We start from the raw sequence: 23,769 nt of genomic DNA, 5'->3' as shown, positions 1-23,769 counted from the left end.
TTTCCATAACCCCTGGCAGCCTCCGTGGGGGTTGGTGTCAGCTGCTAGTGGGCGTTGACCTTGTTCATGTTCATGGAGAGCTATGAGAGAGGACTGAGAGGCAAAACGAGAAGTGGTTGAAGATGATTCCGTCATTTTCTCTTGTTTTTTTATTCTTGTTGTGAGAATCAGAAAACGTTGCGTTGCGTTGCGGTCTTGAAGACATTGCTTTGTGGGCGATGAATAAGTTGGCAACTCGATATGTTGAAGGATTCCGATAGCCGGAAATGGCCGGAAGGAAGACGGGCATTGGCCGGGAGCGAATGCGAATGACAAGGCTGTCGCGAACGGGGGAAAGAAATACCCGCGGGCTCCTAACATATGTCTCTGGCAACGAGTGTGGCTTTCGGGACTGGAACTCCATTGCATTCCTCGGCAACGAGAGGGGTTTGCGCTTGCGCCGTCGTCATCGGGAAAGGTAGTTCACCAATTCCGATGTTTGGTGTGACGGGTTCGGCTATGGCTGGCGAGTCAGATTGGAGTCTTTTTTGGCGTGGGCTGATGTCCACCTCGGTTGAGCTCGGTGAGGGCCACGAGCTTGGAGGTGGGCATCGGAGCAGAGAGCTGGCTGGCAAGCTCTGCAAAAGGATCTGGATTCACCATGTCCCCATCGATGCGGGGATGGACGTGGCATTGGAGCTGGACCTCTGCAGCCGAACCTTTCTCTCTCTGGCTAGGCTAAACCAGACCAGGGGGCCCGGGGGGAAGGCGGGCACACGACACGAAAATGAGGGGTATCGAATGGGGAGGAGGATTGGAGTCGGGATGGGGTTGTGGAGGGGTGGGCAGACTTGACTTGACCTGACCTGACCTGACCTGACCTGACTGACCACGGACGAGGAGCTGAGAGAGAAGGCGACCGACCTCTGCCGTTCCACGCAATGCCGTGCCGAGCCAAGTCCCTGGCCCTCGGCGCATACACCCGTCATCCACGAGGCCGTCATCCACGAGGCCATCATCCACTGGGGAAGAGCCGTGGCGTTTGTGGGTGTGGGTGTGTGTGTTACGGACCAGCGGACGGAAAGATAAAAGTGACGAGATGCCTTTTTATTGGCCTTCATGATCCAACTGCAATCGGACTTGGGCGAAGCATCCCGGAATGGGCCAATCGTCATGCCAATTGCATCGCTAATGTTCGACTCAACGCGCATGTGTCGAATGCTCTGGAGGCCGCGCCAACGTTGTTTAGCCGGTGCGCATGGGTTTCGTCAGTTTGTTCTCCTGCAAGCGGGTTCGATATCCGAGTCGAATTGGGGCCGTCTGACCTGGATGGACGAGACGAGCTAGTCGCTTGTTTTCTGTCTGTCTGTCTGTCTGTCTGTCCGTCTGTCGACTCACCGTTGCAGCAGCTTCCTGAGAGCTATAGTACCTTGGACCAAGCAAGTCCAGCTTGGCTGGCTATCACCACCACTTTGGACATGTGCTCTCTGCCCTTTGCTGGTGGCCAAGTTGGCCCCAAGCTACCTATTTTGTTTTGTTCCTCGGGATGTCCTCTCGGCGTCCTTTCTCCCCCCCCCTCCCTTTCCCCCTTTTACGTACGTTTTACCTACCTTTCTCTTAAACCCCATTCACACATTTGTAGAGTCGTGCACGCTACTCACCCTCTCATTACTCTATATTACCTCCACTTTCACCTTGGCCTCAGTTCAGACAACGTCACATCGCTGCTCTTCTCCTCATACATCATCCCCCCAAAACCTGTGCAACCACAGAGGCAACCTGCATCTTCTTACACCTACACACCTACACCTACACACCTGCACATACATATACAAAAACCAGACACATGCACATGCAAACAGCCCTTACTCAACTGTTTTCACAACCTACCTGCCCGCTGCCCCATTGATACCAACCCCTGCTAGTTGCTCTTTCACAGGGTCTGCCTGAGCCTTGTCCTGGTGGTTCCGTGGTGGAGTGAGTACATCCACCCCGGCCCCCAAGTCAGTCACCGCACCCGCCCGTAAAAGTCAACACCCGAAGGGGTCCCGCCTTTTGGGCATAGAGCTACCTACTGCCACGGCTGGGAGCATCACGCGAGCTGTCTGCCTTCCACCGAGATTTCCCTGCCTTGCCACTCAACCAGGCCCTTTTTCTCATGGGCACAACGCCTGTTTTGCTCCTCTTCTTCTTTTTTTGTCTCAGCGTAGCAACTTCCACCCAGCACACCAAACAACCAAGACTACCTACCCATCGATATCAAGATGCCTGCCAAGACTAACGGTGTGGGCGTCCAGGTGGAGGATACCAAGATATGCGTCGTCATGGTCGGCCTGCCCGCTCGGGGCAAGAGCTTCATCGCTCAAAAAGGTGAGTAATAAACACCCAGGCTTCACTTTGGAACCTTGGTCCGCGGACCTCGCGTCTTTTGCAGAGTGCTTTGCTTTGCGCATAAAAAAGAAAAAGAAAAAGAAAAAACAGCGAGGATTCAACACTGACTCGTCCCCATTAGCGCAACGCTATCTCGGCTGGCTCTCGATCAAGGCCAAGACCTTCAATGTCGGCACCTACCGTCGTAAGGAGGACGCCCACCCTTCGGCGGACTTTTTTGACGTCCACAACGCCGAAGGTGAGCGCAGACGTCGCGCCGCCGCCGAAAAGGCCATCGAGGACATGCTGGCTTGGTTCCGCCAAGGCGGTGTCATTGGCATCCTGGATGCCACCAACTCCACCAAGGAGCGCCGCAAGTGGGTTCTCGACATCTGCACCAAGGAGGGCGTCGAGGTTCTCTTCGTCGAGAGCAAGTGCGACGACGAGAACCTCATCATGGCCAACATTCGGGACGTCAAGACCACTTCGCCCGACTACGAGGGCCAGGACCCCGAGGAGGCTGCCCTAGACTTCCGCAACCGCATCCGCAACTATGAAAAGGTCTACAAGACGCTCGACGAGGACGGTGACGAGAAGGACTACACCTACCTCAAGATCATGGACGTCGGCAAGCAGGTCATTATCAACCGCATCCAGGACTACCTCCAGAGTCGCGTCGTGTACTACCTCATGAACCTCCACATCCGGCCCCGCTCCATTTGGCTGTCGAGAGTAAGTGCTTGTTGTGTTTTTCGTTGCTAGACCTTGTCTGCTAACACTGGATAGCATGGAGAGTCCATGTACAACCTGGATGGTCGCATCGGCGGCGACGCCACGCTCTCTCCCCGCGGCGAGCAGTACGCCCGAAAGCTTCCGGAGCTCGTCCGCAAGTCGGTTGGTGTAAGTTGCTCCTTCATCTGATCTCCACACCTGTCGCCTGCTGACAAAGACCGCAGGATGACCGTCCTCTGACTGTCTGGACCTCTACGCTGAAGCGGACCATTGCCACTGCTCGCTTCCTCCCCTCTGATTACAACCAGCTGCAGTGGAAGGCGCTCGACGAGCTCGACTCTGGCGTCTGCGACGGCCTCACCTACCAGGAAATCAAGGATCGTTTCCCCGAGGACTTTGCCGCTCGCGACGAGGACAAGTACAACTACCGCTACCGCGGCGGTGAGTCGTACCGCGATGTGGTCATCCGTCTGGAGCCCATCATTATGGAGCTCGAGCGCAGCGAGGACATCCTCATCGTCACTCACCAGGCCGTGCTGCGCTGCATCTACGCCTACTTCATGAACAAGAACCAGACCGACAGCCCTTGGATGAACGTGCCGCTGCACACGCTCATCAAGCTCACACCTCGCGCCTATGGAACCGAGGAAGTGCGCTACGAAGCCAACATCCCTGCAGTCAGCACCTGGCGCGGCAAGGGTTCCACTGCCAAGCACGAGAACCCGGTAGCGGAGTGTATGTGAAGATCTTTGGGTCAGAGTGGTGATTTAGCGAGGAACGACTTGCTGAATGGCGATCCAGGAGCTTGAGGAAACGCGGAATGCGGCGCACCGGTCACTTAAACACTGGAAGCCACCAGTTCAAGAAGACTTTTTACTCTTCTCTTTGACGACGATCAATGTTTCCAAACCCCACTTCTTTCGGCATTCTCATACCGGTTTAATAACGGCGGCGTTCAGGACGACATAAAAAAACTTGTTGATACGCACACAGGGGCTACTAGGCGGCAAAACGCGGGGGAAGGGGTTTGAGGGATGATGGCATATCGAGACGGGCGTGTCCAACATCCATTCTCGATGGAACTACAAACTTGTTTTTTTTTTTCGGCATCAGCCAATCAACAAAAGGCACCACAGATACTCGCTCCAGAGTTCCGCAATCCTATCGCGATCCTGATCCGGCATTCACATTACTTTGCTTTGCTCTTGCATTAGGGTCTTATGATAGCCCTTGGGACAATTGAGGATTCGAAACCACACCACATAGGGCAGTAGGGTACAAAAATTGCATTCCATGATTGAGGCGGTAGCACGCACAACCGTTACACTGTAACACAGGTTCGGGACGGGCCGATGGGGCTGTCGTGACGTGACAGAGGGACATTTTCCCTACGTTGTCCCTTTTGACGACTGAATTCATTTGCTGTTTTGTGAGGAGCGTGCGGATGCTATAAGTACCGACGATTCTTTCGACCGTTGCATGGTTGGAACCAGGTGGAGGGGGTGTTCGTGCCCAACATGAGAGTCATCCGTTGATACTTGACATATTGCGCTGTTTCTGGCATGCATCAGAATTAGAATATCAGTTTTCCTGAAGCCATGATTCTATTCCGAGCAGCCATGTAAGCCTGGCTCTCTTTTGTCTTTTTGCTATGAGATTGGAACAGCCTCGACACACTCACACTGGGATGGAGTTTGATGATGATGCTCTTTTTTTGGTATCCAAGGCCGGGAAGAACAGACAGATGTCAAGGTCTTAAAGTAAGAATGCATTTCTGGATACTCGGTATGTTGAGAGGGCCGCCGTATGATGGGTTACGTGACCTACGGCTCCTCTCCCCACTATTGCTACTGCTTCGCCCCACACGATACGTACCTTTTGCCCCGCACCGTAGTCCACTCGGTACGGATCATCCACGTCCGCTATCGCCCAGCTCCAGATTTTTTTCTACCCCCGATAAGAAAATTTCCTGGTGATGGTCGACCACCGTACCGCTCTCCAGGAAATGGTGAAGGTTCTCTCGTCCGGCTAGGCTGTACAGGATCTTGCAAACCCCAACCCATTGTAACACCACAACAGACACAATGGATTCCGCCACGATAAAGAAGAGAAAGTCCCGCGACTCCAATGGGATCAAAGCCTCGAGCAAGAAGCGCGCCGAGCCCCCCGCGGCCGCCCCCGCACAAAAATCGAAGAAGGTGAAGCGCACCAAGGAGCCCGAGCCGGAATCCGACAAGGAGGAAGAAGAGGTCGAGGCCGGCAGCGAGGAGGCGGAAGAGGAGGAGGAGGAGGATGACGTCGCAGAAAACTTCAAAGAGCCCGGGAAACAGCAAGATGACGAGGCCGACGGCTCCGACCTCGACGAGGACGTAAGGGCCCCCGCCAAGGAGGCAGACGAGGCCGACGGCTCCGACATCCCCAACCGCGACAACCTCACGCTCCCGCCCGTGGCGGGCGCCGAGGCGCACGACTTTGCGCAGCTGAACCTGTCGGAAAAGACGATGACGGCGATAAAGGAGATGGGCTTCACCAAGATGACGGAGATCCAGAGGCGGGGCATCCCGCCCCTGCTCAGCGGCAAGGACGTGCTCGGCGCGGCCAAGACGGGGTCGGGCAAGACGCTCGCGTTCCTGATCCCGGCCGTCGAGATGCTGCACGCGCTGCGGTTCAAGCCGCGGAACGGCACGGGCGTCATCGTCGTGTCGCCGACGCGCGAGCTGGCGCTGCAGATCTTTGGCGTCGCGCGCGAGCTGATGGCGCACCACTCGCAGACGTACGGCATCGTCATCGGCGGCGCCAACCGCCGCGCCGAGGCCGACAAGCTGCAGAAGGGCGTGAACCTGCTGATCGCGACGCCGGGCCGGCTGCTCGACCACCTGCAAAACACGCCCTTTGTCTTCAAGAACCTCAAGTCGCTCATCATCGACGAGGCGGACCGCATCCTCGAGATCGGTTTCGAGGACGAGATGCGGCAGATCGTCAAGATCCTGCCCAAGGACGACCGCCAGACGATGCTCTTCTCGGCGACGCAGACGACAAAGGTCGAGGACCTCGCCCGCATCTCGCTGCGGCCGGGCCCGCTGTACGTCAACGTCGACGAGCAGAAGCAGCACAGCACCGTCGAGAACCTCGAGCAGGGCTACGTCATCTGCGACGCCGACAAGCGCTTCCTGCTGCTCTTCTCCTTCCTCAAGCGCAACCTCAAGAAGAAGGTCATTGTCTTCTTCAGCTCCTGCAACTCGGTCAAGTACCACGCCGAGCTGCTCAACTACATTGACCTGCCGGTGCTGGACCTGCACGGCAAGCAGAAGCAGCAGAAGCGGACCAACACCTTTTTCGAGTTCTGCAACGCCAAGCAGGGCACCCTCATCTGTACCGACGTTGCCGCCCGCGGTTTGGATGTAAGTCCATCCTCCTCCTTTCAACCCCCCCCCCCCCCTTCTTCCTAAAAGACTTGCCAGGTTGATGCTGACATGACCTTCCCCCCTAGATCCCCGCAGTGGACTGGATCGTCCAGGTCGACCCTCCCGATGACCCGCGCGACTACATCCACCGCGTGGGCCGGACGGCGCGCGGGGCCAACAGCAAGGGCCGTTCCCTCATGTTCCTGCAGCCGTCGGAGGTCGGGTTCCTGACGCACCTCAAGGAGGCGCGGGTGCCTGTGGTGGAGTTCGACTTCCCGGCCAACAAGATCGCCAACATCCAGTCGCTGCTCGAGAAGCTCATCAGCCAGAACTACTACCTCAACAAGAGCGCCAAGGACGGCTACCGCAGCTACCTGCACGCGTACGCCAGCCACTCGCTGCGCACCGTCTTCGACGTCAACAAGCTGGACCTCGCAAAGGTGGCCAAGAGCTTCGGCTTCCCAACGCCGCCGCGCGTCGACATCACCGTCGGCGCGAGCATGAGCCGCGATAAGAAGACACAGGGCCGCCGGGCGTACGGCAGCCAGCCGAGACAGGAGCATGGCACCGGGGGGTTCTACAAGAAGCGATGAATTATACTAATGTCGGGGGGGATGGATTGAGTGGGAAGTGAGAGTGAGAGAGAGAAACACACACACACACACGCAAACATGAATGGCTTGGTCGTGTGAGAGTAGATTTGGTCGGCACGGCGTCGCGTTATCAAAAAATGATAGTTAAAAAGGGTAATCGGGACTGGGGTTTTATTTCTTCCTTTTACTTGCACAAGATCCCGATCCGTCATCACCCGGGCTGCCTTGATCCCCAAGGAAAGAGGAACGTCTTGGGGAAAAAAAGGAGGAAAACCTATGTGACGGGATATAAAATAAGAAGAAAAAAAAAAGGCCAGTGAAACCAAGGGTGTTTACTCCCCATTCCCCCTTCATGAGCCGATGTCGGACATTGAATTAAGCTCATTGTTCTCGGCGTTTCACGCGTGTTCCCTGTCGTGGAATTTGCTCCCCCCCCGTGCCTGAGACGATGAAATAAACTACATCGCGTGTTTCGGATGAGAGGGCGCCAAGAAAAGAAGAAAGTGTATATATGTATGTGTATACATATAGTACACAGGCACCGCCGCAGCCGCTTTTGGTTCTCGTTCCGGCCATCTCAACCATGGACGGTCTCCCATCCGGCTCCTGCCTGGGAGGGTGTGTGTGTCTGGTCTGGTTGACTTTACACCAGCAGGTCAACTTGGGATAGGGATCTCTTTTTTTCTTTCTTCTTCTTTTTTTCAAGTCAACAACAGGCTGCCGGAGAGTAAGGGTCGTCAATCTTTTGCAACCTTCCTTCTTTGATTTGCTGCTGCTGCTGCTCTCACTCTCTCCCCTCACTCTCTCCCCCCTCTCACACTCTCTCTTTACGCCAAGGTGAAAACCATACAGGGAGGGTAGAGGAAGAAGCAAAGAGGGAAAAAAAAGAGGCAACTGATACTGCGAATCTTCTTCTTTATATATTTTTATCTCTTTTTCCCTTTAGTTATTTAGGTACTAACCTATCAAACGCACAAGGCAACCTCCTGCCTTTCTACCACAGCAGACAGTCGTTAACAGGATTCACCACAGTCACAGTGTTGAGCCGCACCCAATGCAACTTCCCTGACGACCACCACGACACGTTGCCTTGCCTTACCGTTGCAACACTTTCTTTGATCGTCTCATTTCACCTCACTTCAAGGGTAGCCCAAGCAGGCACAGAGGCTTGCAGTCGCCATGTGCACCTACATCTATACCATGCACAAGGACTGCATGCACAGGCAGTACCAAAACACCTTCAAGTGTGTCTCAGCTCGGGGCGGCGTACCAGGCCGGGCCTCGGTCGCCCTCACCCTCGACCACACCATCCACCTGCCTGACATCCTGCCGTGGGAGGTCCCGGACCCAATGTGCAGGGAGAAGACCAAGGTGGCAACGCGGCCGGTGAGCGGTCGATGCCGTGCGTGCATGATGAGGGAGAGGGAGCTGCGGGCTCTGGAGAAGGGTGAGTTTTTGGCTCCAATGTCTGGCGGTTGTGGTGGTGGTGGTGGTGATGATGATGGAGATCATGGGCATTGGTTGTCTGCAAGATGAAACTACCTAAAGAATGATTGATGCTGACGACGATGACGGTGTAGGCGCTCAGACTCGAGAGGGTGCAAGCACAGCGGTGGGTGTTAGGACGAGCATTCTCGGCTTGGAGCAGCTTGTCGCCTCGACAAAACCGTTGGATCTAGAGGATTGAGGGCAGTAGCTCTCAGGAGTGAGCTCTTGTTTCTTCTCTTCTCTTTTTGGAACTTGGCCGGAGGGGGAAAAAAAACGCATGATACCCGCTGGAAGAAAAAGCAAACGCTTTAGCGAAACAGGACTTGGGACCGATGATGACGATGATGATAATGATGATGGAGACGAGAGGAAGCCACGGCGTTGGATATCCGGTCTGCGGGATGCAGCATGACAGATGCGGGTCTAACAGTTCAGCAGCGACGAATGGCGTCGGCTAATTGACGGACGAGATTGTGGGGGAAAGAGCACCGAGAGAGGGGGAAGGAGGGGGATCGGCGGTCCATGCTTTTTGGGGGTTTGGTTGATTGGCTGGTCGGATGAGGTTCGCGCACACGAGGAACATGAGGAGTAAGACGAGATTGGCGGGATTTTGCCCAGCAGGGCGTTGGCTCCTGTTAGCCGACTTTTTCTATACCTAGTAATGACCTGCCGCCGGTGGGTAGTTTGAGGAAGAAGACATTCTTCAAAGGAGGAGGTGGGCCTGCAGTTCTCGTAGGCAAATCCAGACGCATGGCGCTGCTAAGCGCGCTAGTGAATCGTGCCATGTGCTTCTCGGATCTGGTGTCTCGTACGTATCCGTATCGACACACACAGGTGCATATACCCAGGACAAATATCACTTAGTGTAGTGTACCGTAGTACAACGGTAGTGTAGATAGACACTCCCACTCCCTACGTGGAGAAGTGGAAATGCACATCCGAGATCCAACTTGTAAACTACCTAGGTACAAAAAAAAAAAGGAGTGGTGGTCGTCTCGTTTGGGTTCGTGCCACCAGGAATACATACCAATGCGAGGCAAAGGGTCCAATAAGGCCGGATGTGGGTGGGTTGGTGTTCCCCAACAAGATGAACGACGCCACTGGAACTCAATTAGTCTTGGAGCAGATCTCCCACACAACACCTCTCTGCACCTCCCTCCTCTTTGGAGATACGTACATGGAAGTAGGCCTGCCCGCCTAATCTATCGTATAAGTACATGCATGCGTGCAAGCATGCATACGTACCTGCCCGGGTACACGTAGTGATATCAAAGTATTCCTACGGTTAATTTACCAAGGCACATACGAATACCTACACGAATACACGTACGTACCTTCCTCGGGGTGCCTACCTACTGTAGGTCACAGGGCTAGACAGGAAGGATCCATGATACCCCTGCGTACCTTCCATGCCACTTTCGACACCCCGCCCGCCTTATTCACTTCATGTCCCTGTCCAGCAAGAGCAACCTCCCGTCTACCCACGCTAGTTCTACCTTCCCAACACTACCTACGGATACACTAGGTACTACTTCCTACCCCGACCTCAGGTGGCAGTCATGGATCCTGCAATGCAATGGATCCTTCCAACGCCCTGGTTTGCGCCAGCTTCCCGCTTCTGTTCCAACGCAGGCCATCTCTTGCCGACCCCGTCTACGCTACTTTACTCTAGCCCGTCCAATCCACCCCCCCATGCATCATCATACAGGTACTTTCCTCGCCTGACCCGTGCTCCCTCCATCACGCACACAGACGCACACACCAACACACACACCACACCACACCACTCTCTCTCTCTCTCTCTCTCTCTCTTCCTCCTGTAGCCACCACCACATCCATTCTTCGCAACATCGCCAACCCCAGAATACATACCATTGCTTGCTTGCTTGCTCTCTTGCTTGCTCGCTCGCCCGTCCATGCTTCTCTTTTCCTTCTGCCTGAGCATTGCATCCCGTCATTCCATCTGCATTGTTTCATTCTTCTTGCATGCGTAATCTATAATCGAACCCCCCCTCGCGCTACCGCTCGATATGGCTAAGAAGGCGCGCCAAAGGATCAGCTATGGTGAGTTTGTGTGCCGCCTTGCTACGCTTCCTGTCTTATGCTGGCTGAAGCCCACGGCTCAACCCCGCACGTCCACCCGTGTCGAGCGACACGAACCTTGACTTCCATCGCAACACTGGCAGTCTTGGCACCGCTCGTCCTTGCTAATCGTCGTATGCTGCAGTCCTCGAGCTTCCCGCTGGTTCCCAAGGTGGCGGCCACAGGCTAGGCGTCAATGGTCTCGCCGTCGACAAGGACCATGCCATCCTGTAAGATCCCGAGACGACATCATCCACGACATCCGCTATTGCTCTTTCTCTTCCTTCCTTCCTTCCTTCCTTCCTCTCTCCCTCTTGCGCGCGCGCGCCTACGGTCGCTGACATGTCGCGCCTGCACACAGTTACTCGGGAGCCCGCGATGGCTACATCTGCGCATGGGACCTCAACCTGAACCTCCACGGCGGCGGCAGCGCGCCCCCCTCCGACACCAAGACCAAGACCACCTTCCGCTCCCAAACCCAGGCGCACATGGCCTGGATCAACGATATTGTCCTCGCAAACAACAACTCGGCCGTCGTTACCGCCTCCAACGACCTGACCGTCAAGGTCTGGCGCCCACACTCCGAGACGGACCATATCCCCGCCACCATCGGAGAGCACGCCGACTACGTCAAGTGTGTCGCAACCCCGCCCGGCGGCTCCGTCAACTGGGTCGCTTCCGGCGGCTTCGACCGCAAGATATACCTGTGGGACCTGAATGGAGGCGGCAAGACGCTCGAGATCGACACCCGGGGAGACGAGATTGCCGAGAAAGGCTCCGTCTATGCTCTGAGCGTCGGTCACAACATCATGGCCAACGGCGGCCCCGAGTCTGTTGTCCGTCTGTGGGACCCCCGCTCCGGCAAGAGGGTTACCAAGTTCGTCGGCCACACAGACAACGTGCGCGGCGTCTTGCTCAACGAGGCCGGCGACAAGGTCCTGACCGCCAGCTCCGACCACACAATCAAGCTCTGGAGTGTCACCGCTGGTCGCTGCATGTACACCTTCACCATGCACGAGGACAGCGTCTGGTCGCTGTTCTCGGACGACCCCGAGCTGGGCACCTTCTACAGCAGCGACCGCTCTGGCTTCGTCGTCAAGACGGATGTGCGAGGGAGACACGAAGACCTGGACGAGGGACTCTCCGTCGCCGTGGCCCACGAGTCTCATTCTATCAGCAAGGTCGTGGCCGCAGGCGACTATATCTGGACCGCCACCAATACCTCGTCCATCAACCGCTGGTCCAATGTCGACACAGGTCCCAGTCTACAGCTCCCCGAGGCTTTCAGACGCCAACGCGCAGCATCCACAGCTTCGAGGCCCAGGCAGCCGTCGAATCCTCCGCCTGCAAACTCACCAAAGAAGGAGATCTCTCCCAGGTCCATCTTGAGGATCTCCAACACGGCCGCATTCCCCATCCAGACCAACTCCGGCCCGGACTCCCCTCCTGCCACTGGCCACTCCGTGCCCCAAGCAACCGAGCCCATCAACCTGAACCCGGAGGAAACGATTGAAGGCCAGTTCGGTCTCGTCAAGCACAGGCTCTTGAACGATAGGAGGAGGGTCCTGACGCTAGACACGGCCGGCGATGTTCTCCTGTGGGATCTCATCAAGGTAAGCCCGTCTGTGTTACTAGAGGCGTAAGTAGCAGCTGACGACTGTAGTGCCAACCGATTCAAAAATTCTCCAAGAGGCATCTTGAGGACGTTGAGCCAGAAGTCAACACCCTCGAGGCAGTGGCACCATGGTGCTCCATCGATATCAGCTCGGGAAGCTTGACCGTGGTCCTGGAACCGTTCAACTGCTTCGACGCAGAGATGTATGCGGACGACCTGGAGTTGGAAGAGCCCGTAGAGTTCCGGGAAGACCAGAGGAGTAAGCTGCATTGCCTCTCAGCTGGAGCATTCACTGACATCGTCCTAGTCAACCTTGGCAAATGGATCCTTCGTTATTTGTTTTCCGGCTTGATCGACGAAGAAATCAAGAGAGACGAGGCGTACCGCCAGACGCTCAACGAGTCCGTGGAGCGGAGACTGGCGGCAAGCCGTGCGAACCCCCCATCATCAATTACTATTCCCGAAGGCGGCTCCTGGGACGAGAACGCGGGAACGACCCCGCGAGCCAACGGCTCCCACCATCCCATGACGCCCGGCATGGCTATCGGCCTGGCAACCCCTGGCACTTCTAGCAAGCTTCAGGACGTGCCGGAAGGGTTGGCGACGCCTACTAGCCCGCTCGACAACAAGTCGTCTCAGCTCAGCCGGCCTTCGAGTGAGAAGGAGGACTACTTCACCAGTGCCATCGGGCCCATTGAGGGTGCTTCGAAACCCACAGCTGCGTCGGCGACACCTGCTGAGCAGACGGCTCCTGCCGAGTCCAAAGCCAATGCGGACGCGGGCAAAGATAAGGAAAAGGAGAAGGACAAGGATGCCGCCAACGGAAAGCCCCCTAGCACGCCATTTGGTAAAAAGAAGTTCCGCATGAACATGTCATTTGGGAGCAAAAAGATTGGAAGATCTGCTTCGACAACCGCTCCGGAGAAGCCTGTCGTGGTGGACGAGAAGGCTGAGGAGTCGGAGGAGTCATCGACACACGAGAAGGAGGTGGACGACAGTTTCTTGGGCGCCATCCAGAAGATTCGCAACGACTACGATAAGTCACTAACAGACAACCCCGATAAGCTAATTGAGACCAAAGTCACTCCAAGCTTGGCAAACGACACGCCGGTGCTCAAGCTGCCACCCGGTACAAAAGTTGTGCTCCAGGAAGAGACGACTGGTGGCAGCGCCAACATTTACCAAGGCACCGTGGAGACTGTAGGAAAGGGCGCGGACATTATTGAACAGCGAGGTCCCATGTGGTTGGGGGAGGTTCTTCTCACGAACCAGATTCCTTTCAAGGAGCCAATCAAGGTCTCGTTCGTGCTTCAGCCGTGGCAGAACAGCCTGCCCGACATCGCAACGACGGACGGCAACAACCGCCTCAACGCTAATAGGATGCTGCGGGTGAAGAAGATTCTGGCCTACGTTGCTGAGCGGATCGACCCCCAACCCGAAAATCCGGAGCCGGATGCGCTCCTGCCTCACGAGTACTTGGAACTGTACTGCAACGACCAGGTGAGTTGGCTCGACTTGCGCGCCTCGTATACTCTGTACTGACTTGAACAGCTCCTCCCGATCACCATGACACTTGCGACCCTGCGAGCCCACATCTGGAAGGGCGGTAACGACGTCCAGCTCCAGTACAAGGCAAACGGCCGCAAGCAGATCCCAAACCCGCCGCCCGAGCCCCAGGCCGTGGAATCGGATGCGGCTCCCTCGCAAGGCACCGCGACGCCCCCCCAGGCGACAGTATAGTCTCGGCTGTCTAGTTGGTGGCGGCGACAAAGGTCACGTTTGCGAAAGCGCGGACGTCGAGCGGAGGAATTCAAGGTCAACGGAGTGGCCGACATGGCAGTCCAACAAAAGTACCTGCAGCAGGCCGCATCGCAAATCACCGTGCCGTCGTCTTCGTCGACAGCACCGCCTCCGGCTTCGCGATAGGGTCGGATGGTCAACAGTATGCGACCAAGCAGGGAATATGGCTGGTACAGAGGTCGTTTGATGTTTGTAAAGTACTCATGGACAATTGGTTCGTGTACAATAACGCGGACCAAGAAGTATGAGTGGAGCGGCCTATGACTTCTATCAGTACGGGTATTTTGGCGTTTTCAGTAATGTACATAGCGGAAAAGTTGTCAAGCGCAGCCCATCTAATGCGGCTGGATACCTCAGCATATTTATACAGCGAAAGGGGGCGGGGACGGATGCGGGCCCTCCCCCAATACAGAATCTTTCTTTTCACGCCGCCAGCTGCCCTCCTCCAGATCATGGCACATGCATGATGGTTCTACGCGACTGCACGGGCGCACGTCTGTCTGCCTCGATTCGACCCCGCCCCCCCAAACCCCTTGGATTATCATGATAGTACGGCACCGGTCAGGGTGTTTGCGGCAAACTGGTAACTGCCGAGGAAGATGGCACCGCCGATGCTGATCCACATGACTCTCGGGCCGATACCAGCGAAGAAGGGGCGGATGCCATGTTCCTTGTATATCGTCTTGAGCACGTCGCCAACCCTTTCCTTTTGCTGGCTCAGCATGACCCTCGTCTTGAGCACGTCGAGGGGCGTCGTGATGCCGGCGGCGGCAGCGCCGGCGACGCTGCCGTACAGGGCACTCTCGACGGCGCTGACCTCGTACTCGGTCTGGCGGGCGGCGGGGCCGAGCTTCCAGTTCTTGTTCTGCTTGCGCTCGCGTCCCCAGCGCTTGAGGCGCTCCCAGAGGGGGAACTGGATGATGGTGAAGGGTACCTCGCGGAGGACGGTGATGGACCAGCCGCGGTAGAGCTCGCGCCAGACGCCGGCGAGGCCGGCGGGGGTGTTGTATTGGGCGAGGATGGAGCGGAAGGCGAGGAGGGAGGAGCCGCCGTGCTGGCCGGCCTGGGCGCGCTGCTTGACAACCTCTGTGGGGACGCGGACGGCGCAGGCGGCGATCTCGCCGAGGGAGGCGGCGAGCATGTGGGAGACGGGGTCGACCCAGCCGGCCTTGCGATCGTCGAGGACCGACGAGGAGGAGGAGAGGGAGGCGAGGCGGGAGGAGATGAGAGACTTGGAGCCCTCGTAGGTGCAGAAGAAGAAGGCGGCGCTCGGGGCGGAGCCGATGACGGCGGAGCCGATGCCGCGGTAGATGCCGGTGAAGCCGCCCGAGGGAAAGAAGCCGGCCGAGGACTGGAGGCGGGTCTTGAGTGTGTCGAGGGGGAAGAGGGAGAGGTCGACGGTGGTGCCTGCGATGCCGCCCGCGAGCAGGGCTGTCGTGAAGGGGGGGTTCGAGGAGGTCATGTTTTTTTCTTCTTCTTTTGAGGGTTGGAGGCGTGCCTTCTATCTGGACGTTCCGCGTCGCTAGAGGAGGGAGATTCGGATGGGAGGGAGAAGATTTCGAGGGGGTTCGAGTTCTCAGGAGGCGGAGGTGTCAGAAACGGATTGGGGTCGAGGCTTGTGGCGGGTTTTTGGTCGCGTGCTGGATGGGCGGTTTCGAGTGTGCGACAGAGAGAGCCTGGTATGGCTCGATTGTGCGCGATTAGATGGTGGAAAAGAGTGAAAGGCCGGAGCCCGGTGTTATGACGACGACCAAGTAATCATTAGTGCTATGGGGGGAGGAGGTTGAGGGAGAGAGGTGTTTGTGGATAGGCGTAGATATCGCGAGGTGTTATCCGTAGATATCGGAGCTACGATCGGTCGTTCACCCGCACACCCCATCCGCCCTCCCCTGCTGGCAAAGGAAAAAAAAAAAGGCTACAGTAGGGGTCCTGCGTTGGAGCTCCGACTCGCCGAGGCATTCGGTGGACCGTCCGAGCAGGGGGCTAATTAGGAAGACAAACTTGGGAAATCTTTCCTCCGAATGGACCGAGCTTGGAGCTCCCGGCGCGCGTGCGGGTGAACGGCCGAAGCTCCATTTTTGTTTTCTTTTTTTTCCCCTTCTTTTCTATCCATCGCTCGACGGTGTCAGTGTGTTTGTTTGTGTGTATGTGGCTCTCCGAGTCTCACTGATTCGTCAATTGGCAACAATAATAACAACAACATCACGCGATTGATCTCGTCGAGCTCTTAGAAAAGAAGAAGAAAAAAAGAGACGAAAGTCCAGCACGGGCGTGCTGTACAACGCTGACCTACAAGCACACACACACACACACACATACAGGCGAACGAAACCGAGAGCCTGCCGAACCCGGCCACCACACGATGGAATGGGCCTCACCAACCCCTCGCCGCTCGCGACCGCGGCAGCATCAGCAGCAGCAGCATCAGCAACAGCAGCCGCCGCCGCCGCCACCCGCCAATACCTCCACCCGACGCCGAAGCCCGTAAGCCTCATCGAGTTCACCGACGCCCTCCGCGCCGCGGCCCCGCCCCGGTTCCCTCATGCCCGCACCTCGCAGCCGCGCCGCATCGGGCTCGCCGTCTCGGGCGGCGTCGACTCCATGGCCCTCGCCTACCTCTTCAACCGCCTCCGCGAGGTGAACCCGCTCGTGCGCGTCGTCGACAACCCGCTGACCAAGATCTCGGCCCTCGTCGTCGACCACGGGCTCCGCCCCGGCAGCGACGCCGAGGCCCAGGGCGTCGCCCGCGAGCTCAGGACCCTCCGCTACCTGCGCGCCCACATAGACAGGGTGAACTGGAGGGCCGAGGGCGTCGAGGGCGACCCGGCCGCCCTGCCCAACCTCGAGAGCGCCGCCCGCCGCGCCCGCTACCGCCGCCTGGGCATCTTCTGCGCCGCCCTGCACATCGAGAGCCTCTTCCTCGCCCACCACCAGGACGACCAGCACGAGACGGTGCTGATGCGCCTGCTCGCCGGCCACGGCAGCCGCGGGCTCCGGGGCATCTCGCCCGCCGCCAACATCCCCGAGTGCTACGACATGCACGGCGTCTACGAGAGCGGCCACGTCGACGACCAGATGATGCCGATCCCGCACGTCAGCTTCCGCCCGCACAAGAAGGACTGGAAGTCGATGCGCATGGAGCTGCGGTCCGAACTCGACATGGACCTCTACGCCGCCGAGCTGCGCGCCGGTTTGCAGGTCGACTGGCACGAGAGCCCCTACGTCGGCGGCGGCACTGCCACCGACGCGCTCTCCCGCGCGGCGAGCTCGGCGTCCGCCAGGGCGAGGGCCGCCGCCGCCGCCGCCGCCGCGCGCAACATGCCGCGCATCAGCGTCGAGGACGCCGGCGTCATGATCTACCGCCCGCTGCTCGGCTTCGGCAAGGACAGGCTCGTGGCCACATGCGAGGCCAACAACGTCCGCTGGTTCGAGGACTCCACGAACAAGGACCGCACGCTGACCATGCGCAACGCCGTGCGCCACATGGTGCGCGAGCACGCCCTGCCCGCCGCCCTGCGCAAGGACAACGTCCTGCGCCTCGCGGCGCGGTGCGACGCCCGCGTCAGGGGCCAGGAGCACGAGGCGGACCGGTGGCTGCGGAGGTACTCGGACGCCGAGTTCGAGCCCAACGTCGGCACCCTGGCCGTTCGGCTGCCCGACATGGGGGTGCCCGGCGGTGGCGGCCGGGCGGCGGCGCGGGGGACGAGGACGAGGACGAGGACGAGGAAGTCGGTTTACGACGACGCGAGGCGCGAGCTGCGGCTCGCGCACAGGCGGCTCATCGCTGCGCTGATAGTGCGCAGGCTCGTCGCCTTCGTCTCGCCAGACCGCAACCCGCCGCAGCTGTCGTCGCTGCAGACCGTGGTCGGCAGGCTCTTCCCCGCGCTCGCCGACCCCTCCGACCCCGCGACCCCGCCCAAGGCCTTCAACCAGGCCTCGGTTCTCTTCCTCCCCGTCGCGCCCGGCAGGTGGTACCTCGTCCGCGAGCCCTACCCCTCGCTGCACCCGCCGCCCGAGATGGACTTCTACACGGCCAAGAACCTGGACGACCAGCGGTACCCGATCTTCCCGCCGATCAAGCGGGACCGCCCGCCGGCCGAGGCCGCCGACGCTGAGGACGCCGGAGGCGACGGCGACAAGCCCGCGGAGGCGAGGGTGGTGGCGGACAAGGAGAGGATCGCGCAGCTGCACCGCCAGCCGCTGCCGTCGCATGAGTTCAAATCGAGGCGGTGGTACTCGTGGCGCCGCTTCCGGCTCTGGGACGGGCGGTTCTGGGTCCGCGTCCGGGGGCGCGTCAAGGCCGTGTTCCGCGTCGCGCCGTTCGCGCCCATCCACGCCAAGGCGTTCCGGGAAGCCCTGGGTCCGGGCCAGTCCCCGCCAGCGGCTGGCGGTGCCGACGCAGACGCAGACGCAGACACCCCATCCAACATCCGCCCCGAAGAGTCCGCCTACGGCGGCAGCAGCAGCGTCACCGGCGACGACGGCGACGACGCCAGGGCGCGCCTCGAGGGGATGCTGAAACGCTTCGCGCCGGGCAAGGTGCGGTACACGCTGCCGGCGCTGTACGCCGTCAACCGCGACGAGGAGACGGGCGAGGAGATGCTGCGGATGCTCGCGCTGCCGACGCTGGGCGTCTGCCTGCCCGGGCTGGAGCGGTGGGTGCAGTACGAGTTCCGGTACCGCAAGGTGGACATGGGGCTGCTGGACGGCATCGCGAGGGGCGGCGACAGCGGCAGCAGCAGCAGAACAGGCGAGAGGACCCCGAGGGCGGCCGCGGTGCTGAGGAAGAGGGCGCTGGAGGAGGGCAAGGCCGAGGAGAGGGTGAGGAGGCGGCTCAACGGCGTGAGGCGGGAGAGGCTGAGGGGGGCGCGGGCGAAGACGAGAGTCGCGGTTTAGGGATCTTGTGTGTCTCGGTCACAGCGTTAGATATCCGTGTATTACTACAAAATGGCTTCTTCTTTTTTTCCTTTTCAAAAAAAGAAGAAAAGAAAAAGGGGGGGGGGGGACAAAAAAGCACACCGCAAGAGGCCAGCTAGTTCAAAAGGTCTTGTTGTTGCCAATTTCATGTCTTTATGTGTTGGAAACAATAGGAAATTCGAGGTTGCGCTAACCTCGATGGTATGGTGCTAAAACGTGTAAATGTGAAATCTCACCCATCCAACGATGAGGGTTTCTTTCCCAACGCCGTGATTCTCGAAAAAGAAAAGAAAAAGCCAGTCCGAATCCCGTAACGACAGGTATGTAGCATCCTTCGTCCAGCCCGGTCTTTGGATCCTCCTCCTCCTCCTTCCCCTCTCATCGCACATAACAGCGTAATGTCTGTCCACATATTTCCTGCATATCTGGATGTTTTGTCGTTTATTACTACAACCCTCTTTTTCCTTGCGGCTTTCCACCGCAGGTTTATCCTCCATCTGCACCAACCTAGACTTAGCCGATGAGCAGAGTCTGGTCACCAGAGATACTGCTGAGCGAGGCGGAGGAGGACAAGGGTTGGCCCTTGTGCGCATGGACGGCCCTAGGCCAGGTCGTCCTGCTGTCAATCGTGACGCCCTTGCCGCGGATGTTAATCTTGCCGCTGTTGCTCTCGGCTCTAACGGAACCCTCCCATGAGGCCGGGTAGTGGATCTCCATGGTTCCGCTGATGGTGCTGTGGCTGGACTTGAGGCGCATCGGCGGCTGGTCGTTGGCCATGATGTCGCGCTCCTCGGTTTGGGTCGAGGCATCCGCTGAGGAGCGTCTGACTGGCCACGCGTCGGTCCATTTACCGGCCCATAGGGGGCTGCGTCTGAATGGCTGTCCGATGCCTGGGATGAACGGGGCACTCGGCACGCGAGGGATCTTGGGGATGTTGGGCACGGGCAGGGGGTTGGTAGGGATGTCGATGGGTTCGTCGGGCTTGGCCCTCGGCTTCTCTCCTCCGGGGGTGCCCTCGGTGCTCGCGATCTCGACCCAGATGGGCTCAAGCATCTTGATAGCGACGTTGCCGCTCTTGGTGCTGGTGTGTAGCTCGGGCTCCCCGAGGGACTGCAGCAAGCTGATGTTGAATACGGGCAGGAGCTCAACAGCGACGTCGCCACTGATGCTCTCGGCCAAGGCGAGGGTGGTGAAGGCGACCCAGGCGCGAATGCCGCCAGACTTGGCGTCGAGCGTGGTGACGTAGTCGCGGGGCGGGATGACGGCGTCGGGCTTGGTGCTACTCGCTGCCTGGTCTAGGGGTTCCTTAATGCTGATGGTGCCCGAGATGCTGGTGACCTCGAGGACAGCGGGGCGCGGCGCGGACTCGAGGACTGGTTGGGGGTTGACGTTCGCGTGGATATCGCCCGACTCGCTTCTGATCTTGAGGGAGTCGTAGAGCGGCCACGAACCCGTGATGTCGCCGGAAATGGTCTTGACGGCAATGTCGCGTGAACCGAGACGATACGTGCTAGAAGGCTCCACGGGGGTGTGGACGTCGCCGGATATAGCGACAATCTCAAAGCCGTTCTTGATGGTGACGGAGAGGTCGTCCGCAAGCTCGACGCCGAGGTGCGTCGTGCCAAGATAAAGATGCGACAGCTCGGCGTTTTCGGGCACCCAAAGAGTAGCGCGTACAGCCAGGCAGGGACGAAGAGAGCTGGTCCAGTCGATGCGCTGAGGGACCTTAATCAGGAGCCGTTGCAGTTCCGAGTCCCAGTCGACACCGACGTCGAGGCCGTCGTGATTGGCGACGACCTCAAGCTCGACAGAGGGTCCAGGAGCGCTGCCTTGCAGGCGGCGAACGACGAGGTCGCCGGTGACCTGAGGCCGGTACCCGCGGGAGGGCGCGTCACTCTCGACGGCTTGGATGATGCTCAGGGTCTTGTCGGGGTTGAAAGAGACGCCAAAGACCTTGGGGTCGAAGCGATACTCTGACTGCAAGCATGTCCTGGAGGGATTCCAGGGCACGGGGCTGTTCGGCTCACTGGGCTGGGTTGGTTCAGAAGGGCCGACCTTAATCGGCTGGCCGGTGACGGGGTCAAGCTCCTTTGGGGGTTCCGTTGAGGGGGGTTTATCGGACGGCTAAGGACGTTAACTTGAGGACAGTAGGCGAGGGCGCGGGGTCATACATACCACGCTTACGACGGCTGTGGCCAGCATGCTGAGGAAACCGGTCAGGGTAAAAAAGACCAAGGCGACAAGGAGCGCCGTCTTCACGGTCCGTCTCGAGAATTTCTTGAGGACTCTGTCCTTCCATGACGGCGACGGCCTCGGGTCGTGGCTGTCGTATGAGTCGTCGCCCATGCTCTCGGGGTCGCGACCCAGCAGGCGGGCCTCTTCCTCGCGTGCTCCCATGTTGCTGCTGAAGGTCTGGTAGTTCCTGGACGGTGTGGGAGATGACGCCAGTGGGGACGTGGGCGACGGCGTGTAAGCGGGGGGTGCCTCTCTGGGGATACGGAACAGTGAGGCCGGTTGTGAGTACAGGCTCCTACTTGGGTGAGTCTGGGGCGTGCGCAGGGGAGCGTCGACAGAGGGCGCGTATGGTGTATAAGACGACGAGGAGCTTTGGGCGGCGTTGGAGGAGGTGTAAGTATACGCAGTCGTCGTCGCCGCCGTTGTATGTGACGGCGTCGCCTCGCTATCGGCTGCAGTAGAGGAACCGTCGTAATAGTGATGGTCGTCGGTGGGGGTGGCGGGTGACGACGAGGTCCTACCAACGGGCGGTGAATTTAACCTTGCCTCTTCCCTTGCTTCGCGATCTTTCTGGGAGGTAGTGGAGGACCCCTCTTGTTGCAAACGCAGCGACGGGTCCTGGACGAGGATGTTGGGCACATGCGGCACGCCGGCAGAGGTGGGAAAGGTGGCGTCGGTTACGTCGTCCTGGCTGTGAAAGTGTTCCTGTTGCGGAGGGTAAATTCCTCCGTCTGACGAGGTCGATGTACTGTTCTGGAAGTAGCCGTCAGTAGGTGAGAGGTGATGATCGAGGTCGTTGTCGTCGGTAACGTGATCATCATAGTCGGAGTCGTCAGCCGAATACAAATCGTCAGAATATGGGGCCGGCATGGCGGCGGGATCTATTTCGGTCTCCCTGGCAATGTTTTTTGCTTGAATTTCGTCCGATGTATTGCGACGTTCTGTTTCCAAATGCTGGGTCCCTGATGTTTGAGCTCCTGCCCCTTGTTCTGGAACCTTGAGTGGTCGTCTGTAGAACAGTCAACTGGAGTGGTAGTGACTGATTCGCGAAGCGACTTGGCTGATACGCGCAGCGTCGTAGACGGGAAGAACGGACGCCAAGAAACGGTGTCAAACAGTCCACGTCAAAGCAAAGCTTCTGTCTCACAACGGACGGGATGCTGACCAGCGCTTCACGATTGACAGGACGCGAGGCGCTTAGACGACGTTATGCTTTGTCACGATACAATTATCGTAAGACTTGTGAAGGGTGGAACGAGGAGCAGTTGGGGCCACGACGAAGTTTGCGCGTTCACTTGGTCGGGACAGGAAGAAGGGGGAGGGGGAGGAACGGATGGATGGACGGGGACAGAGTGATAGAGAGGAACCAACGGTAGGATTGCATTGAGCGATGCCCGCTCAGGAAGAGCCTGTGACTGACTGACTGACTGACCGTAATCCCCATGGCGCCTGTACTCAATGCGGCGAAGGGAATTCGACATCGCAACAAGGGCACAGGCGACTCGTCAGCTCGTCGATTAGGGAAGATACGAGACGGCGTACCGTCACCGCGGCCGATGGCGGTGTCGAGGACTTGTTCGACTACTGCGGGTGAGACATACACGCACACGCCCCAGTTGCTTCCTACTGTGTAGTTGCTACGCTGCAGCTCCTCTTGCGTGACATGCTTGCGCCCAAACGAAACAGGAAGCTGTTTAACGAAAAGGCGCGGATTTGCGGCGGGAGTCGATTGGTAGTTTCCATGGTGGAGAATGTAAGACGAGCCTACCACCAATCCTCTGCAAGGGATGAAGAGTTGGACAGCTACCTATCATACCATGATACCATCGGACCAGGACCAGGATTCCGGTGCAATTGGACATGCCACTAGGAAATGGTGGGGGCAGAAAGCCAAGCAACAACTTTATCCGCCATGCCTACAAAGTGAGTAGCGTTAATTTGACGTAGGCGATTTGGTATTTTGACGTATCTAACTGCATTTGGTAGCTTCGCCACACAGCCACAGCAGGCCCATGCTTACAAAAGTACCACCTCCTCTAAGGTACAAAACAGCTCCGCTAGGGAGGGTTAGAATAGTCTATCCCACCCTGCTTCCTACGCTACGCTCTAGGCTAGGATAGGCTACAACTATCCCTTTTATATTTTACCTATTTTTACTTATTTTCTACTTCTGTTTTTTACCTCTGTTTCTTGCCTCTAGGTTTTACCTAGCTTGTACTGTATATTAAGATTCTGTAGGTGGGCCAAGTGGGCCTACTGTGTGGCTGTAGTAGTGGGGCTCCTGCTGAAAGGGGCTTAGATACGTCAAAATACCAAATCGCCTACGTCAAATTAACGCTACTCCTACGGAGTACCTACTGAGGTACGAAGCCAAGTCGCCAAGCACGGCGAGCCGTTATCAATCAGGTGCGCCAAAATCCCTCGCCAAGGTGGGCCATCTTTTGCCCGATATTACTACCAACAGTACTCCGTACAGAGTACGCTGACAAAAGTCTCCCTTCCCTCTCCCCGGGCTCACCGACGTCGGATATCGCTTCCAAACAGGGGGGAGGGG

General features: G+C 58.2%; 7 protein-coding genes across 7 annotated transcripts; 5 read left to right on the top strand and 2 right to left on the bottom strand.

The window, feature by feature from the left end:
* Positions 1-2,243: 2,243 nt before the first annotated feature.
* GLRG_08148 (6-phosphofructo-2-kinase) lies at positions 2,244-3,824 on the top strand (the record flags this gene model as incomplete). Its single annotated transcript, XM_008098833.1, has 4 exons — positions 2,244-2,349; positions 2,492-3,081; positions 3,136-3,249; positions 3,306-3,824. The coding sequence occupies 4 exons, from the start codon at positions 2,244-2,246 to the stop codon at positions 3,822-3,824; spliced, it is 1,329 nt and encodes a 442-aa protein (XP_008097024.1).
* A 1,341-nt stretch (positions 3,825-5,165) lies between these two features.
* Positions 5,166-7,078, top strand: GLRG_08147 (DEAD/DEAH box helicase; the record flags this gene model as incomplete). The annotated part of the gene is made up of 2 exons (XM_008098832.1): positions 5,166-6,482; positions 6,572-7,078. 2 exons carry the CDS (start codon positions 5,166-5,168, stop codon positions 7,076-7,078), a joined length of 1,824 nt encoding a protein of 607 aa, XP_008097023.1.
* A 1,179-nt stretch (positions 7,079-8,257) lies between these two features.
* Positions 8,258-8,765, top strand: GLRG_08146 (uncharacterized protein; the record flags this gene model as incomplete). The annotated part of the gene is made up of 2 exons (XM_008098831.1): positions 8,258-8,525; positions 8,659-8,765. The coding sequence occupies 2 exons, from the start codon at positions 8,258-8,260 to the stop codon at positions 8,763-8,765; spliced, it is 375 nt and encodes a 124-aa protein (XP_008097022.1).
* Positions 8,766-10,596: 1,831 nt separating this feature from the next.
* GLRG_08145 (WD domain-containing protein) lies at positions 10,597-14,003 on the top strand (the record flags this gene model as incomplete). Its single annotated transcript, XM_008098830.1, has 6 exons — positions 10,597-10,630; positions 10,794-10,878; positions 11,010-12,261; positions 12,312-12,522; positions 12,571-13,763; positions 13,815-14,003. The coding sequence occupies 6 exons, from the start codon at positions 10,597-10,599 to the stop codon at positions 14,001-14,003; spliced, it is 2,964 nt and encodes a 987-aa protein (XP_008097021.1).
* A 601-nt stretch (positions 14,004-14,604) lies between these two features.
* Positions 14,605-15,525, bottom strand: GLRG_08144 (uncharacterized protein; the record flags this gene model as incomplete). Its single annotated transcript, XM_008098829.1, has 1 exon — positions 14,605-15,525. One exon carries the CDS (start codon positions 15,523-15,525, stop codon positions 14,605-14,607), a length of 921 nt encoding a protein of 306 aa, XP_008097020.1.
* A 905-nt stretch (positions 15,526-16,430) lies between these two features.
* Positions 16,431-18,959, top strand: GLRG_08143 (PP-loop family protein; the record flags this gene model as incomplete). The annotated part of the gene is made up of 1 exon (XM_008098828.1): positions 16,431-18,959. The coding sequence occupies one exon, from the start codon at positions 16,431-16,433 to the stop codon at positions 18,957-18,959; it is 2,529 nt and encodes an 842-aa protein (XP_008097019.1).
* A 534-nt stretch (positions 18,960-19,493) lies between these two features.
* On the bottom strand, positions 19,494-22,085 carry GLRG_08142 (uncharacterized protein; the record flags this gene model as incomplete). The annotated part of the gene is made up of 2 exons (XM_008098827.1): positions 19,494-21,104; positions 21,156-22,085. 2 exons carry the CDS (start codon positions 22,083-22,085, stop codon positions 19,494-19,496), a joined length of 2,541 nt encoding a protein of 846 aa, XP_008097018.1.
* Positions 22,086-23,769: the final 1,684 nt, after the last annotated feature.

The sequence above is a fragment of the Colletotrichum graminicola genome (genome assembly GCF_000149035.1).
Source record: "Colletotrichum graminicola M1.001 genomic scaffold supercont1.36, whole genome shotgun sequence".
Taxonomy (NCBI): Eukaryota; Fungi; Ascomycota; class Sordariomycetes; order Glomerellales; family Glomerellaceae; genus Colletotrichum; species Colletotrichum graminicola.
The sequence above is the reverse complement of the archived record's forward strand: the minus strand, read 5'-3'. Positions and strand labels throughout refer to the sequence as shown.